The sequence below is a fragment of the Quercus suber genome, unplaced genomic scaffold, assembly GCF_002906115.3.
Source record: "Quercus suber isolate HL8 unplaced genomic scaffold, Cork oak 2.0 scaffold_646, whole genome shotgun sequence".
NCBI classification, from domain to species: domain Eukaryota; kingdom Viridiplantae; phylum Streptophyta; class Magnoliopsida; order Fagales; family Fagaceae; genus Quercus; species Quercus suber.
In genome coordinates this window covers 123,215-137,817 of record NW_027070087.1, presented here as the reverse complement: position 1 = coordinate 137,817, position 14,603 = coordinate 123,215, and the positions used below count along the sequence as shown (strand labels likewise).

The 14,603-nt window shown below is 37.5% G+C and overlaps 1 protein-coding gene across 9 annotated transcripts; it reads right to left on the bottom strand.

Moving 5' to 3' along the window:
- Window positions 1–8: 8 nt before the first annotated feature.
- Window positions 9–8,822, bottom strand: LOC111987696 (sugar transporter ERD6-like 5). 9 transcript variants are annotated; one of them, XM_065765666.1, is made up of 11 exons: window positions 5,878–6,942; window positions 2,985–3,049; window positions 2,636–2,728; window positions 2,447–2,527; window positions 2,283–2,367; window positions 2,147–2,193; window positions 2,002–2,064; window positions 1,863–1,922; window positions 1,713–1,766; window positions 841–1,107; window positions 9–686 (listed from the first exon to the last, which is right to left on the bottom strand). In XM_065765666.1, exons 5-10 carry the CDS (start codon window positions 2,350–2,352, stop codon window positions 1,048–1,050), a joined length of 354 nt encoding a protein of 117 aa, XP_065621738.1. In that variant the 5' UTR covers window positions 2,353–2,367; window positions 2,447–2,527; window positions 2,636–2,728; window positions 2,985–3,049; window positions 5,878–6,942; the 3' UTR covers window positions 9–686; window positions 841–1,047. The 9 variants fall into 9 exon arrangements, with proteins under 9 accessions (XP_065621738.1, XP_065621739.1, XP_065621737.1 ...); XM_065765667.1 differs by having other exon boundaries at window positions 2,147–2,190; XM_065765665.1 differs by having other exon boundaries at window positions 2,283–2,527.
- Between the last annotated feature and the right edge of the window lie 5,781 nt (window positions 8,823–14,603).

Genomic DNA, 14,603 nt, shown 5'->3' with positions numbered 1-14,603 from the left:
AAAAAAAAAAAAAAAATCAAATAAACAAACCCCAAACCAGGCTTTATCTCTCTCTCTTGACACATAAAAATAGTTTTATCATCTTCCAAGAGAAATGGAAAGAGATGGTACGGAAGGACTATTACAAAGTTGTACAAATATCCACAAAGTTGTACAAATTCTTTATCATACTTTTTCACATCCACTATTTCACACACATATCCACAATTGATGCAAGAATGTCTACATTTTATAACATTTGAAAAAAGAGATGAGAATTAGTTGATGTGTGAGAATCAAAATCCATAAAAATGTGACAATGAGTTGGCGAGGATTGTACTATTGTAAGCAATGGCATTTGTTATGATGGTTATAAAGTTGCAACAACAAAAATTGTCCTCTCTATAAATTTCACAAATGCCAAATGATGGATATATAATTGCTCAAACTAGAATTTTAAACTGATTTCTTCCAAATATTTATAATAAGCTTAGTTTTTCCTCCCATCTGTTAGGAAGAAATTCTCCAATTTTGATACACTTTAAACCACATTTACTTCACTATTAGTATCCCAACTTTGTCTAATTAGTGAAAATGGTTCATTGATGCTTGTATTTCTTCCAGAGTTTGCCCCTTTGTCTCTGGTACCAATTTCGCAACGAATAGAACAGTCAAACCACAAATGGCGGATTAGAAGAAAAATGTTCCTGGGGTGCCGTGGGAAAAATATGTACATATGATTAGAGAAAAGAGAGGAAGAAACTTGTACTAAAATTGGAAGTGCTTGTAACAAAAAATTTAAAAAATTTGAAGTGTGTAAAAATCATTTCCATAACAAAGTAGAAGTGTATAAACAATTACCTGCTGTACTCCATTCCACCATAAAATTAAAAGAATATGAAACAATCCAAGCAGAGAAGCAATTGACTAAAGTTACAAGGACCTGTGTACCCTTGACATTTATGGGGAATATTCATCCTCAAATTAGTGTTATATACATGCCAAACCCTGCCTGTTTATGCAAAATTCCTATTAATAAATCAATTCACAATTCAATAAATGACATACCTATGACATTATATCACAAGGTAATCCTCCCATGCCTAATGAGTAAGTCACACAATTAGCCTGCATGGACCATTAGCCAGTCAATCACATGCATCTAAATTTGATATGCAAGACCTCAGCCCAGTATTGAAGTGAAGAAGAACACTAAACACCCCTTTGTTGCTTTTTAAGGATTTGAAAGGACAAGAAACATAGGAAAGTGCATAGTTTGAGCATATTATAAATTGCAGCAATAGCTGATAAAAGGGCTTTTGGAGTCCTGAAGATTTGAGCAAGTTTTAAGCTTAGAATACCATAAGCCCCTTAAATCTTTCAAATTCTAATTTGTAGTTGAAGCATTGATTGAATTGAATCTGAGATATTCAACTAAGAAATTTTTAGTTCTTTTATTGAGAAGGGGAACTGCGTCTTTTGGTAGTTTGTAATTGCCAATGAACCAATTAGCACTGCCAATTTATAAATTAGTAGTAATATTGTTGTGAGCTTCTTGAAATCTAAGCCATGATTTTCCAATTACCGCAGACCCTTCAGAAACCCAACAACCACCAGTATTCTATTTGATCATTGAAGTGTAAATGAGACAGAATATGAGAAATTAGGTTTAGAAACGTCTAGTTTTTTTCTGGAGAAGGTAAAATTTATATTTTCAGGTTCTATTTTATTACCAGGATCCCAATTAGCACCAAGATGGGAGTGAGCTCCTTCAACCAATAGATGTCCTGTTCATAACAGAAGTTTTTAAGACAATGATCATTCATTTAGGTGGAAAACAGAATGACAGACAGAGAAGCTTTGAATTTGTTTTCGAAAGACACCTGAAAGAAGAATGCCACGCCTTCAAGGAAGCTACTTAAGCACATTCCAGCAGCAGAGACCTGCAAGAGTTAGCAGACTTTATTGCAATCGACTTAACTATACACCATAGACTTAAAGTTGATTTTGTGAAGTCCTCACCATAAGAAGTGGCCGTCTTCCTGATTTATCTGTCAACATTACACTTAAGGCAGTAGCCAGAATCTGTAAAAAGATAGTTTACATGGTTTGTTTTATGTATCAAGCTGAATTCTATATCCACTAAAATTTAAGGTGAGCCAAGTACCTGGATAATTGCCATTGATAAAGTCCCAATGCTGCTTGAAAAACCTACTAGAAACCAGAGGTAATACTCATGAATTATTCATTTGTTAATATTAGCATTTTTTTCCATGGAACAATTCTTTTTACTATTAATTTACCAGCTTCTGCAAATATAGATCTTGCATAATATGCAATTGTGGTTGCCTCTCGAAATTGTTGCAATGCCATCAACCCTAGTCCAGTCTAATCGAATTTAAATAAAACATATAAAATGATTAGACTAGCCATGAAAAGTAAAGGTTCCACGATGAGTGGGGCTTACAATGAGGGAATGAACATATCTCTTCTCGAATAAGTCTAGAATGCTAGATTTTGAGTGCTACTGAAAGTTTTCTGTATAATCCTATGGAAAGGAAAGAAGTTGATGAACATAACAAATAAGAAATATTTTCCCCTAGTTAAGGTTATAACATAGCCACAATGTCATAAAATCATGTAGTTGGAAGGTTACCATGATCTTTGCTGCTTCTTGAGAAATATCCGCATTCTTTCCCCTAAGACGCTGTAAAGAAGCTTGAAGCTCTTTTTCTTAACCAAGTTTTCCCTGCAGAGAAGTTGTGCTCATTATTTCGGAATTCTAATGCCTGCTCATTTTTCTTTTCCTTTTTACAGAGTTAACAAAAGAACAGAAGTAGAAGTTTAAATGTTTATCCTAAAAGCATCCCAATAGCTTAAACTAATAGGAAATGATAAATTTATTCACTTAACAGCTTGAAGAAGCCATGAAAACCATATTAAAGCATCCATTGTATTCTATTTCGTCACACAAGAAAAACACTTTAGCCTATAACCTTTCTCACCAGATTTCTAGGAGACTCGGGAACAAAGAACAATCCCACAAGTTGTAACAAAGATGGAATGGCACCTAACATTAAAACCAACTAGTAAGTTGCCCGTGCGATGCACAAATAATATTGTAATATTTTATGTAATTTTTTTTTTTTTTTTGGAGAATGTTGTATATATATATATTATAGCATATTTGTTATAAAACTTTGTTAGTAATGAGTTCATCATAAGAAGCAACAATTATAAATTACACATACATATCCATTATAATTATTCAGTTCAAGTAATAAGCAATAAAAAAACAACTTTGGAGCAATATTGTATAATAAAATTTGCTAAAAGCTCCATATTATTGATCTTTATTATATGATGTAATAAAGAGCTTCATTACGAAATCGTTTTTTTTTTTTTTGTTTCTTCAATACTTGGTTATTGTGGTATGGTGACGCTTGTAAAGTTTGTTAAGGGGTATGTTATCATCATCTATTTCTTCATCTTCAATGTTTGAAGTTTGGCTCATCCTTATCTGTTCAATTTTTGAACTTTCATTACTTTTTCATTTTGTTGCATCATTTGTGTTAATCACTAAAGAATTGGCATTGGAAGATTCTTGATTGGATCTTACAAAATTTGGACTTGCAAATTTGTTGTAGCTAAGATTTTTTTGTAAGTATTTGCAATTATATTAAATTTCAGTAATGTGACAGTTTTTTGAAAATGTTATTATATTTTTTGTTAATTTAGGAATAGTGTAGCAAAAGAATTAATATAGCATATTTGAAGGTGCATAAAAAATCTTAGCAACTGTGTAATTTTCAAAACCATCATTTAGATTGAATCCATTCAAATGAAGTAGGAAAATGCATCTTTTTTTTTCTAAAATTTTCTTCAAATCATGTAGGATTCCTTATCCAATATCAATCTGTATATAAGAAATTTAATATAAATTATGATCAATAGTTTTACAATAATTTAATAATTTAAATAAGTTTTACCTTAGTTTGTTTTTCAGCAAGATCTCTTGCAAATTTATTTAGGATTTTCTCAGCATCTTGATCAAATATCACAAAAGTTGTTTTGTCAGTTGCATCAAAAACTTCAATTTGAATATAGTATTTGAAGTAGTTTGCAATTGTATGTATAGTAGTTGTAGTGAGATGAATATCTCATAAATATTTGGAGAGTATGTATTATGTAGTTAATGTGAGTACCTCTAACCTTAGGAAATGAAGATTTGTTTTTGTTTCACATTTTGCACACCAAAATGGTCCTAATTGTGGTTTGACCTTCCTTTTACAAAGCAAGCACGAAATGCGATACCAACCCATCGTTGTATCAATGTTTCTTATTTTTGCAAACCCTAGCAGTTCACATCCTGCAATAAACTTTTAAATAAATAAATATATATATATATATATTAATGTAAATAATATGATGTATTATTATTTTTTCATGTAAATGATGAGTATAATTTGAAATAATTAACAAACCTGTTTTGTAGGATCCCGTTCGATGCATTTTATCTCTGTTATTGTCTTCATATTCTTTAAAGATAAATCCTCCTATGAAAATTGTTTTAAATGTATTTTTGGAATTTCTTGTATAGGATCATGTTTTTGACCATTCCTATCATTGATTTTTTTAAAAGAAAATATTATGTAAATGGCATTTTGTGAAATAGTATATGCTATCTCAAGAATTTCATGATTTATATAAATTTTTGTTGCAATGGTTGATGACAAAGATAATTTGCTAGCATGAATTGCATTGAACATTATTAATAGACAAAAGCGTATTGAATTGAAATTGAGAAAAAAAGAAAGACAATATTCTATGAGAATGTGATTTTCTAGAAGTATCATCTATACGTCGGGAGGAGGAAGAGAGTTTGTAAGTGGGTAAGATTTTGGGCTTTGATTTACACACGGGAAGGATTAGACTTGGGTGATAATATGTAAGATAATAACTAGGTTTGGGCTTTTCATAATGTTTGGTTTACTTTTAAAAGTTAGTTCATTTTGTAGAGAATAACATTTGTTTTTCTTTTTAGAATCAGAATAACATTTGGTCTAATTGTCAAGAGCAGCTCATATTTTATATAATAGTAAAAATAAGTTACTATAATCTATTGGGTAACAGTAAAAAAAAAAACTTAATAAAAAGAGGTAAAAATGGCTAAATGCAAAATTAGAGCGCCACATGGCATAATCTCATGCACTCCCGCATGAGGTCTCTACTTTTATATATCTATTGATGATTTGAATAAAACTTATCTCTTTAGAATTTATTTATTATTTAACTTCTCTTTTATTTTACCATTTTCTTATATTTGACATTTAGTACTTTTTTGTTCATTTAGTACTTTTTTGCATGTGAATAAATAATGATAGACTCGTAACCTGACTTGACCCTACCTGCCTGCACCCCATTTAGAATGACCCGTTTTGGAATGAGCTTGATTAGCCCGACCCGAACTAACTCGTTTGTGAGGTCTGGGAAATCTTGGGCCAGTTTTCTCTTTTCCCACTTTTGGGCATGGAGAACACAGCCGAAATCAAGAAAATGGGCAAGACCGATATAAATATCAAAATGTAAATGAATTAGAAAGAGTTAGACTTTGGAATTTGGAATTTTTTTCTGTGTATGTGGAAATGACTGAGTAAGGATAATGATGTGGATATTTATTGAATCTGATATCATGCAATTGTAGATAAATCAAAGAACTAAATATAAGCAACCACATGTTAAGCAGGCTAGTTATGTGTAACAACATTATATAAATCACCTAATTCAAATTGCTGAGAACCAGATAAATTCATCAACGATGTCTTCTCTTTTATTTATTTATTTTTTTAATTTTTGCAAAAATAAAAGAAGAAACCAAGGAAAAGAAAAAGAAGTTACCTTAAGGAAAGCGTGTTTTATATCAAAATTGATGTTTGGGACGTGTGAAATCTTGTGCCAGTCCTCTCCTATCCCTCCTTCACAACGTTCTTTGACAATTGGACAGCCATAGATCCCCAAATTCTGTAATGGAGTTGTATGAAGGAAGTTTGGCAATGACTTTAGCTTTGGGCAACTCCAAATTTCCAACTGTTGAAGATGTGGCATTATAGTAATGATACAGTCTTCTTCATCTTCTTCTGCTCCAATCCCAATCCATTCTTCCCACTCTCTTAAACCGTCAAATGTGAGAGCTTTCAAATTTGGGAATACAATTATATTGTCTTTCTTCTTTCTGGATTCTATTCCCAAAAATTCATTTCCTACCTTTTTCAAATATTTCGCAACCTTTATGTGTAATGATTTGAGAAATGGAAGTTTTCCTAGAGGAGGCATATGCTCTAAAAATGTGTATCGGATATCAAGCATTTTCAATTTGGTCAAGGACATCGTCCAATTAATAGACATTGTGGTGGCCTGGTACATTTCAATGCTTAAATGTTCCAAGTCCGGAGGTGACTCTAAGGCATTCAGAACTAATGCATCGGACTCCCTCCTTGTATCCTCAAAATCCCATCCAACAAACCATAGTGACAAAGTATGAAGGCCTATCTTCTTCTTGAGCTGTGCATCCTTGGCCCCACTTATATCTTCCTCATTCCCTAGTCCAATTATTCGAAGAGTCCCTTGAAGGTGGTTCAAATTTTTTAATTCCCCAAGTTTACATCCTTTACAGTCATCCTTACTACTTACATAGAAATGACTTAATGTTCTCAAAGAAATCAATCTTCCAATCCCTCTTGGAAAATCTATCCAAAATAAAATGCCTTAGGTTAATTAGTTTACTCATCCCCCGCGGTAATTTATTGAACCTAGCATCTCTAATCATGATCTTCAAAATTTGTAAATTGCAAGGATTACAAATAGTTTCAGGCAATCCGAACCCATAATAATTAACTAAATTGAGATACCTTAAATGTATGAAATTTTCCATTGCATCTGGAAGTTCCTTTAACATACCATCTAAAGTTAATGTCTGTAAACATCTAAAATGCTGGAATAAATTAGATAAGTTATAATCATTGCGATTGACAAGAATGAGAGTGCGTATATTTTTTGCACTATTATTGGACACAAAAAGTGGGCCTCACCAGAAATTTCTAACCACAAATGGCGAGCATTTTTAAAATCTAATCCCAACTCTATGTCTTCTTTTTTGGCTGAATCCAACTTTATGTCACTATTGATCGTGAAGCATTCATTTTTTGACATTAATTGCGCAAAGTCATGCACTATGTCATGCATTTTGCATATTCTTATCTTGTCATCATTCGGATATTCCTTAAAAGCTTGGAAGAAAGAGCGTATGAATAGATTTTCAAAGTATTCTCTTCCAATGACTTCCATCTCCATATTTGATTTTGAAGGAATATATCCTTGTGCCATCCACATAAATACCAAATCATCACTGGAAAAGATATAACCTTTTGGCAAGATAGCACAATATGAGAAACATTGTTTCAATGGTGAGGACAAATCATAATAACTTAGTAACAATGACGCAAAAAGACCTTTTTCAACATCTTCTAATTCCCACAAATTGCTATTCAAGATAGTCTTCCATTCTTCTCTACTTTTCTTGAAGCGCATGAGACTCCCTAGAGTCTTTGCAGCAAGTGGCAAGCCTTTGCATCTCTTTGCTATTTGCCTACCAATGTCTTCAAGTTGCTCACATTGCTCAGGATCCTTATCTAGAAATGCTATTTTACTAAATATCAACCAACAGTCTAACTTAGACAATTCACTCAAATTGATCACGCTCACACTTCCCATCATCTCCGCAACTCTGCTTTTACGTGTGGTGACTATAATATAACTGCTTAGAGCAACACATTGGAATGCAACTTTGAATTGATCCCACATCGTATAGTCTTCAGTCCACACATCATCTAAGACAAGAAAGAACTTCTCGTTTGCAATGTTAGCACAAATTCTATCTAATAGACTTTGCAATGTAGTCAAGTTGGGGGATTGACCCTCAATAGATTCAAGGATTTCTTTCGCCACCTTGCACTTATCAAAAGGATCAGTAACACAAACCCAAACTTTTATCTCAAAATGGTCTTGCACCTTAGGATCATTGTAGGCTAGTTGGGCAAGAGTAGTTTTTCCAAGTCCTCCCATGCCCACTAAAGAAATGACACGGGGCCTTCTTTCTTCTTCACCTCCCCTCCCCAATAGAATCCTCACTAGATTATTCTTAACGTTTTCACGACCAAATATTTCGGACACATCAACAAAGGAGGTAGTTGTTGGTCGATTAACTACTTCAGGGACAGGGTCATTAGATAACTTAAACTGGTACCTATCTTTCTCTTTGACAATTTCATCTAATTTTCTATTCAAATCTTTTATCTTGTGAGCAATATCGTGACGCATAACAAGTTTATCAACTTCATGGAAACAACATGAAGGAGAGGGGATAATGAAGGAACGTACCTTCTTCTTCATAACAGGATGAGCATTATCAACATTTTCTTCTTCTTTCTTAATGGTTGATTTGATCATTGCAGTGTTCCACTCATCTATCACATCATTCATCTTGTAGCATGCATCCTTGAGCTTTTCTAACCAAAGCTTCACGGTTTCCTCAGTAACTTGTCTTTTCTCAGCATCATTGAGGACCGCCGTCACTGTTTGTAGATTGCATTTAAGCTTTTCAACTTCTTCGTCAACGCCGACGACCAACCTTATCTCTTGTTCCGACTCCAGAGCAGCAACTGAAACCAACTGCTTAATGAGATCAGTAACAAGTCCCTCAGCCATACTTGGAAACTGAAATTCCGATTGATAATACAAGAAACAGGAAGAGGAGATAGATTATTAGAAAGTGATTCACAAAGCAAAACTCGCAGGCAGCGTCAATGAACTTATTTTCCTCCTGATTAGCTGTGCAAAACTCAAAACCAACTGAGATAAGGTGCAATAGTTAGGTAGGAATTGCACATGATTCAATAAAAAGAAATGGTTGGGGTTGGAAGTTGAAAAATCAACTTTCAACCTCAACTATTAAATACAAAAATTTTAAAAATAATTATAAAAAGTTAAAAAGTTATAGTTAAAAATTGAGAATTAAGAATGATAAAACTTTATGCGAGCGAAAATAGAATAATTGCACCGGTGCAAGGTATTGTACTGGATCCAAATCCAAGCCCACGTAACCAATGAGTGGAAAGGAGATTTGGATCCAATCTGCCACATCATTTAAAAGCCATTACTTAACCAGATAGCCATTCAACGAAATTTTTTTCTAAATAACAATAAATATTAAAATATTTAGTTAGTTGTCACGTTGTAGAAGAAAGTTAAAAACTAGCATCTCGAGTATCTAAAACTCGAGTTCCAAGATAAAAATCAAGTTTTTAAGGCTTGATTTGTAAAAAAAATCCAAGTAAAAATCGAGTTTTAAAAAATCGAGTTTAGAAAACGCTGCTATAGGGCTTAAAAACGTCACTATAGGGCTTAAAAATGGAGTTATAAAAAAAATTAGCAGAAAAATGCCACTATAAGGCTTTAAAACGTCGGTATAGGGCATAAAAACGCCACTATAGGGCTCCCTGAACCTGGTATTGAACACTTACAAAAAAAATTTTGTAGGAAAACGCTGCTATAGGGCTTTAAAACGTCACTATAGGACTTAAAAACGCCACTATAGGGGCGATAAAACTAAAAATTTTTTTGCATGGAACTCGAGATTTATGTAAATGGATCTCGATTTTTTAAAACTCGAGATATCTACTTTCCCTTATAGTTTCAAGCGTTGCCTAACTAACTATATACAAATCATTTCCACAGTTATTCTGCACATTTCTCTGCCATTCAACTGTGGTTAAGAAACAAAAGTTAAGGTTTGTTAAATAAATAACTAAACATTAATTAAATAAAAATATGTGGGTTTTACACCAGGAACACCATGGTTGACGGAGGCTGGAACGAACTGGAGGTTTAAGTACTGATTGGCGGTCATCGCCGTGGAGCGGAACCCAAGATCTTTGCCTCTCAATTTCTGCGTTCTACTTTCTTTGTCTCTAAACTTCCCTACATGTTTGTTGCTATTACTAAATTCCCAAAGCTCTTATCACAGAATTTCTATTTTGTACTATAGTTCTTTTTCTTTTTTCTTTTTCTATGTCCTCTATGATGGGAGCCTGACGAAAAGAGATTAGAACCCGATAAATCATTACATGTGGATCTTTTATTTTAGAAATTTTTCTATGAAAAGTGCAAAAATTATCAAAAAGTTTTTTAAAATGGGTTATTAAGAGCACTAGCTTTAAGAGTTTGGAAAAAAAAAGAAAAACAGCTATTTTGATATATCAAAAAATTACTTTTTTTCTCAAAAAAAAAAAAAAAAAATTAACAGACTATTTTACAATTCACCTATATAAGATATTCTATTCTTCTATACAACACATTAAAATAATATATACTATAAATTAAAATGACATTAAAAAAAAGAACTCCAAATAATAAATATACAACATAGTCCACCACCACCACTGCCCATAGCACACCACCACCACTGCCCACAACACACCCCTCCAACCACCACAATCCACTACCACCACCATTGACAACCATAACCAAAATCCATAATCAACCAACCAACCCACTACCACCTACCACAATAACCAAACCCAAAATCAACCTAACCAACAAAATTAGCCCACACCTGCCGTCATAACCCACCAACATCATCCCATCACGACCCATGAAAATCAACCCACACCTGCTGCTATAACCCATCAACATCAACCCATCACAACCCATGAAAATCAACCCACAACCACCAAAAAAAAAGAAGAGAAAAGGCAACAACCTTAACACTTACGACCTTTTTTGCAGTGGTTAGTTTCCTCATAGGCTTGAGTTCGAGGACCATGCAAGGCCTTCGTTCTGTCTAACACTTACGACCTTTTTTGCAGTGGTTAGTTTCCCCATAGGCTTGAGTCCGAGGACCATGCAAGGCCTTGGTTCTATCTAACACTTGGGACCTTTTTTGCAGTGGTTAGTTTCACTTAGAATGACCATCGAAATGGGAGCTACATAATTAGGAGAGGCTTAAAATCTAGATCAAAAGAAACTTTTTCATTAATAATAATATCTTTTCAGATTATTTACATTCCATGGGCGAGGTACAGGTTTTTCATCTAAATCTTCTAAATAGTATGCGCCTATCCCTGCTATTGAGGTAATTCGGTAGGGCCCCTCCTAGTTTGGTCCCAGCTTCCCCCAGGAAGGGTTCTTGGCAACCCTTACGACTTTCCTCAGCACCAAGTCCCCCAATGCTAGTGGTCTGAGCTTCACATTGGCGTCTTATCTTTGCTTGAGTTTTTGTTGGTAATAGGCCAGCTGGACCATTTCTCATTCTCTTCGTTCGTCAACCAGGTTCAAGCTCCTCCCCAGCAGTTCGTCGTTGCTGTCTGGAGTGAAAGAGCTCGTCCTTTGCGTTAGGAAGTTTGTCTCTAGGGGGATCACTGCCTCGGCACCATAAGTCATGGCAAAAGGTGTTTCCCCTGTTGACTGCTTAGGCGTAGTCCGGTACGTCCAGAGAACGTGGGGCAGCTCCTCTACCCATCTTCCCTTAGCGTCAGCCAGTCTCTTCTTGAGCCCATTGACGATGACCTTGTTGACAGCCTTGGCCTGTCCGTTTCCCTAAGGGTAGGCGGGCGTTGAGTATCTGTTTATGATTCTCAGTTCATAACAGTACCTTCTGAAGGCCTTGCTATCGAATTGGAGCCCATTATCCGAGATAAGGGTATGCGGGACACCGAATCGCGTGACAATGTTCCTCCAAAGGAATTTCTTTGCGTTCATGTCCCTGATGTTGGCTAGGGGCTTTGCCTCTACCTACTTAATGAAGTAATCCGTGGCCACCAAGGGATATCTCTTATTCCCTAGCACTCTGGGGAAAGGTCCTACAATGTCCAAGCCCCACTGGGCAAACGGCCATGGACTGGACAAAGGATTGAGGGCCCCTCCGGGCTGATGAATATTCGGGGCGAACCTTTGGCATTGGTCACACTTTTTGACATAGTTTAGGGCTTCCTTCTGCATTCCTGGCCACCAGTACCCTTGCGTGACGGCTCGGTGGGATAGGGATCTTCCTCCCGTATGGCTCCCACAGATTCCCTCGTGCAGCTCTTCGAGCAGTAATTCTGTTGCTTCGGGGTGGACGCACAGTAGGTATGGTCCAGAGTAGGAGCGCCTATACAACTTGTGGTCCTCGAACATCCAGAACCAAGAAGCAGTCCTTCGTATTTTCTCTACCTCTGACTTCTCCTCGGGCAGAACATCGTCTTTGAGGAATCTCATTATGGGGTCCATCCAGCTGGGGCCCATTCCAACCTGATGGATAGGGATTGCTCCCCTTGCCACCTCACTCGCTCTCTCCAGATGCTCCACAAGTATGATCCTAGGTAGACTCGCAGCCGAGGAGGTCGTAAGTGTGGCTAACGAGTCGGCGTGGCTATTCCTATTCTTGGGAATGTGAGACAAGCTGAAGGGGCTGAACTCCGACTGCAAGCGCTTGACCTGGCTCAGGTACTCTTGCATTCTCGAGTCTTTGGCCTCCATCTCTACCTTTACCTTCCTTACCACCAATTTCGAGTTCGAGAATATCTTAACCGACTTTCCTCCCATCTTCTGTACCATGACCATTCCTTGCCATAACGCCTCATACTCGGCCTCGTTATTTATGGCCAAGAATCCGAGCCTCAGGGACTTCTTTATGACATGATCTTCAGGGGATACTAAGACTAGTCCTACTCCTGATCCTCTTTGATTTGCCGCGCCATCAACATATACTTTCTAACATGGTGACCTCGAGATAGAGATTGCTCCAATTGGCTTCTCATTAAAGATCCTCCCCTCGGCCCCCACTTCTATAATAGGCTCAGCGAACTCCGCCGTCAAGTCTGCCAGAACCTGGCCCTTTATGGCGGTCCGAGGCATGTATTTAACGTCGAAGGGCCCTAGGATGGTATTCCACTTCGCAATTCTTCCCGTATAATCGGCGGCCCGAAGTACGGATTTCAAGGGTAATTGGGTTAAAACGACCACCGTGTGAGCCTGGAAATAATGAGGCAGCTTTCGCGTAGCGTGGACCACAGCAAGTATGGCTTTCTCCAAGGGTAAGTACTTGACCTTAGCTTCGTGCAATGACTTGCTAACGTAGTAGATTGGTTTTTGAACACCACTGTCATCTCGTATCAGCACCAGGCTCACAGCGTGGTGCGCCACAACAATGTATGCGTATAGGACCTCGTCGGCCTCTGGATTAGACATGATGAATGGCTGGGCTAGGTACTCTTTGAGTTGCTGGAAGGCCATGGCACATTCTTCAAACCACTCAAATCCTTTCCACTTATTAATCAGGAGATAGAAAGGTCTGCACCTGTCAGCAGACCTGAAAATGAATCGATTCAGAGCCGCGATCATTCCAGCGAGCTTCTGGATCTCTTTAGGGTTTCGCGGAGGCCTTAGGTTTTGGATAGCCCTGATTTGGTCGAGGTCAACCTCGATCCTCTGGTGGGTAATGATCTAGCCTAAGAACTTGCTAGACCCCACGCCAAACGAGCACTTAGAAGCATTTAGTCGCAGCCTGTGCTTTCTAAGGACGTCGAATATATAGCCGAGGTCCCCCAGATGCTCGAACACTAGTTTGCTCTTCACCACCATATCGTCAACATAGATCTCGATGTTTTTGCCCAACAACGGCTCGAACATTCTCGTCATCATCCTCTGATAAGTAGATCCAGCGTTTTTCAGGTCGAATGGCATCACCTTGTAGTGGTAGTTCCCGATGGATGTCACAAAGGCCGTCTTCTCCTAATCCTCCAAGGCTAGTGGGATCTGATGATAGCCCTGAAAGGCATCTAGGAAGCTCATTAGAGGATGGCCTGCGGTCACATCTACCAACTGGTCTATTCGTGGCATTGGGAAGGGGTCCTTTGGGCATGCTTTATTCAGGTCCGTGAAGTCTACGCAAACCCTCCATTTCCCGCTTTTCTTCTTGACCACCACAGTGTTGGCCAATCACTCGGGATAAAAAATTTCTTTAATAGCCCCCCCGTGCTTAAGCTTATTGACCTCTTCCCTAATTGCATCGGCGTGCTCTTTTGACGGGTGTCGGGGTGGCTACTTCTTGGGGGTCACAGACGGGTTGACGTTAAGGTGGTGACAGATGAAGGATGGATCAATCCCTAGGGCATCACAGGGATCCCATGCGAACACGTCAAGGTTCCTTTTGAGGAACTCAAGCAACTCCTCCTTCTCCCGGGGAGGCAGTTGGGTTCTGACCTGAAAGAACCTCTCTTGGTCGTCGTCGATGACCACTTTTTCTAGGCCTTCAAGTTTTGCTTCCTCGGTGGCCGTATCAGCTAGTGCTACCGAGGTAATTAACTGCTATAAGTTTTCGGCCACGGTGGCCGAGGATTCTGTATCTTGCCGACGTGAGGTGGCTGCCACCATACATCGCCTTGCCGTTGACTGGCATCCTCGGATCTCGAGGACTCGGCCTCCTGATGGGAATTTCACATTCTGGTGCAAGGAAGAGGCAACGCCTCCCAAGATGTAAAGCCAAGGCCTTCCTACAATGGCAATGTAGGGGGAGTACGTGTCCACCA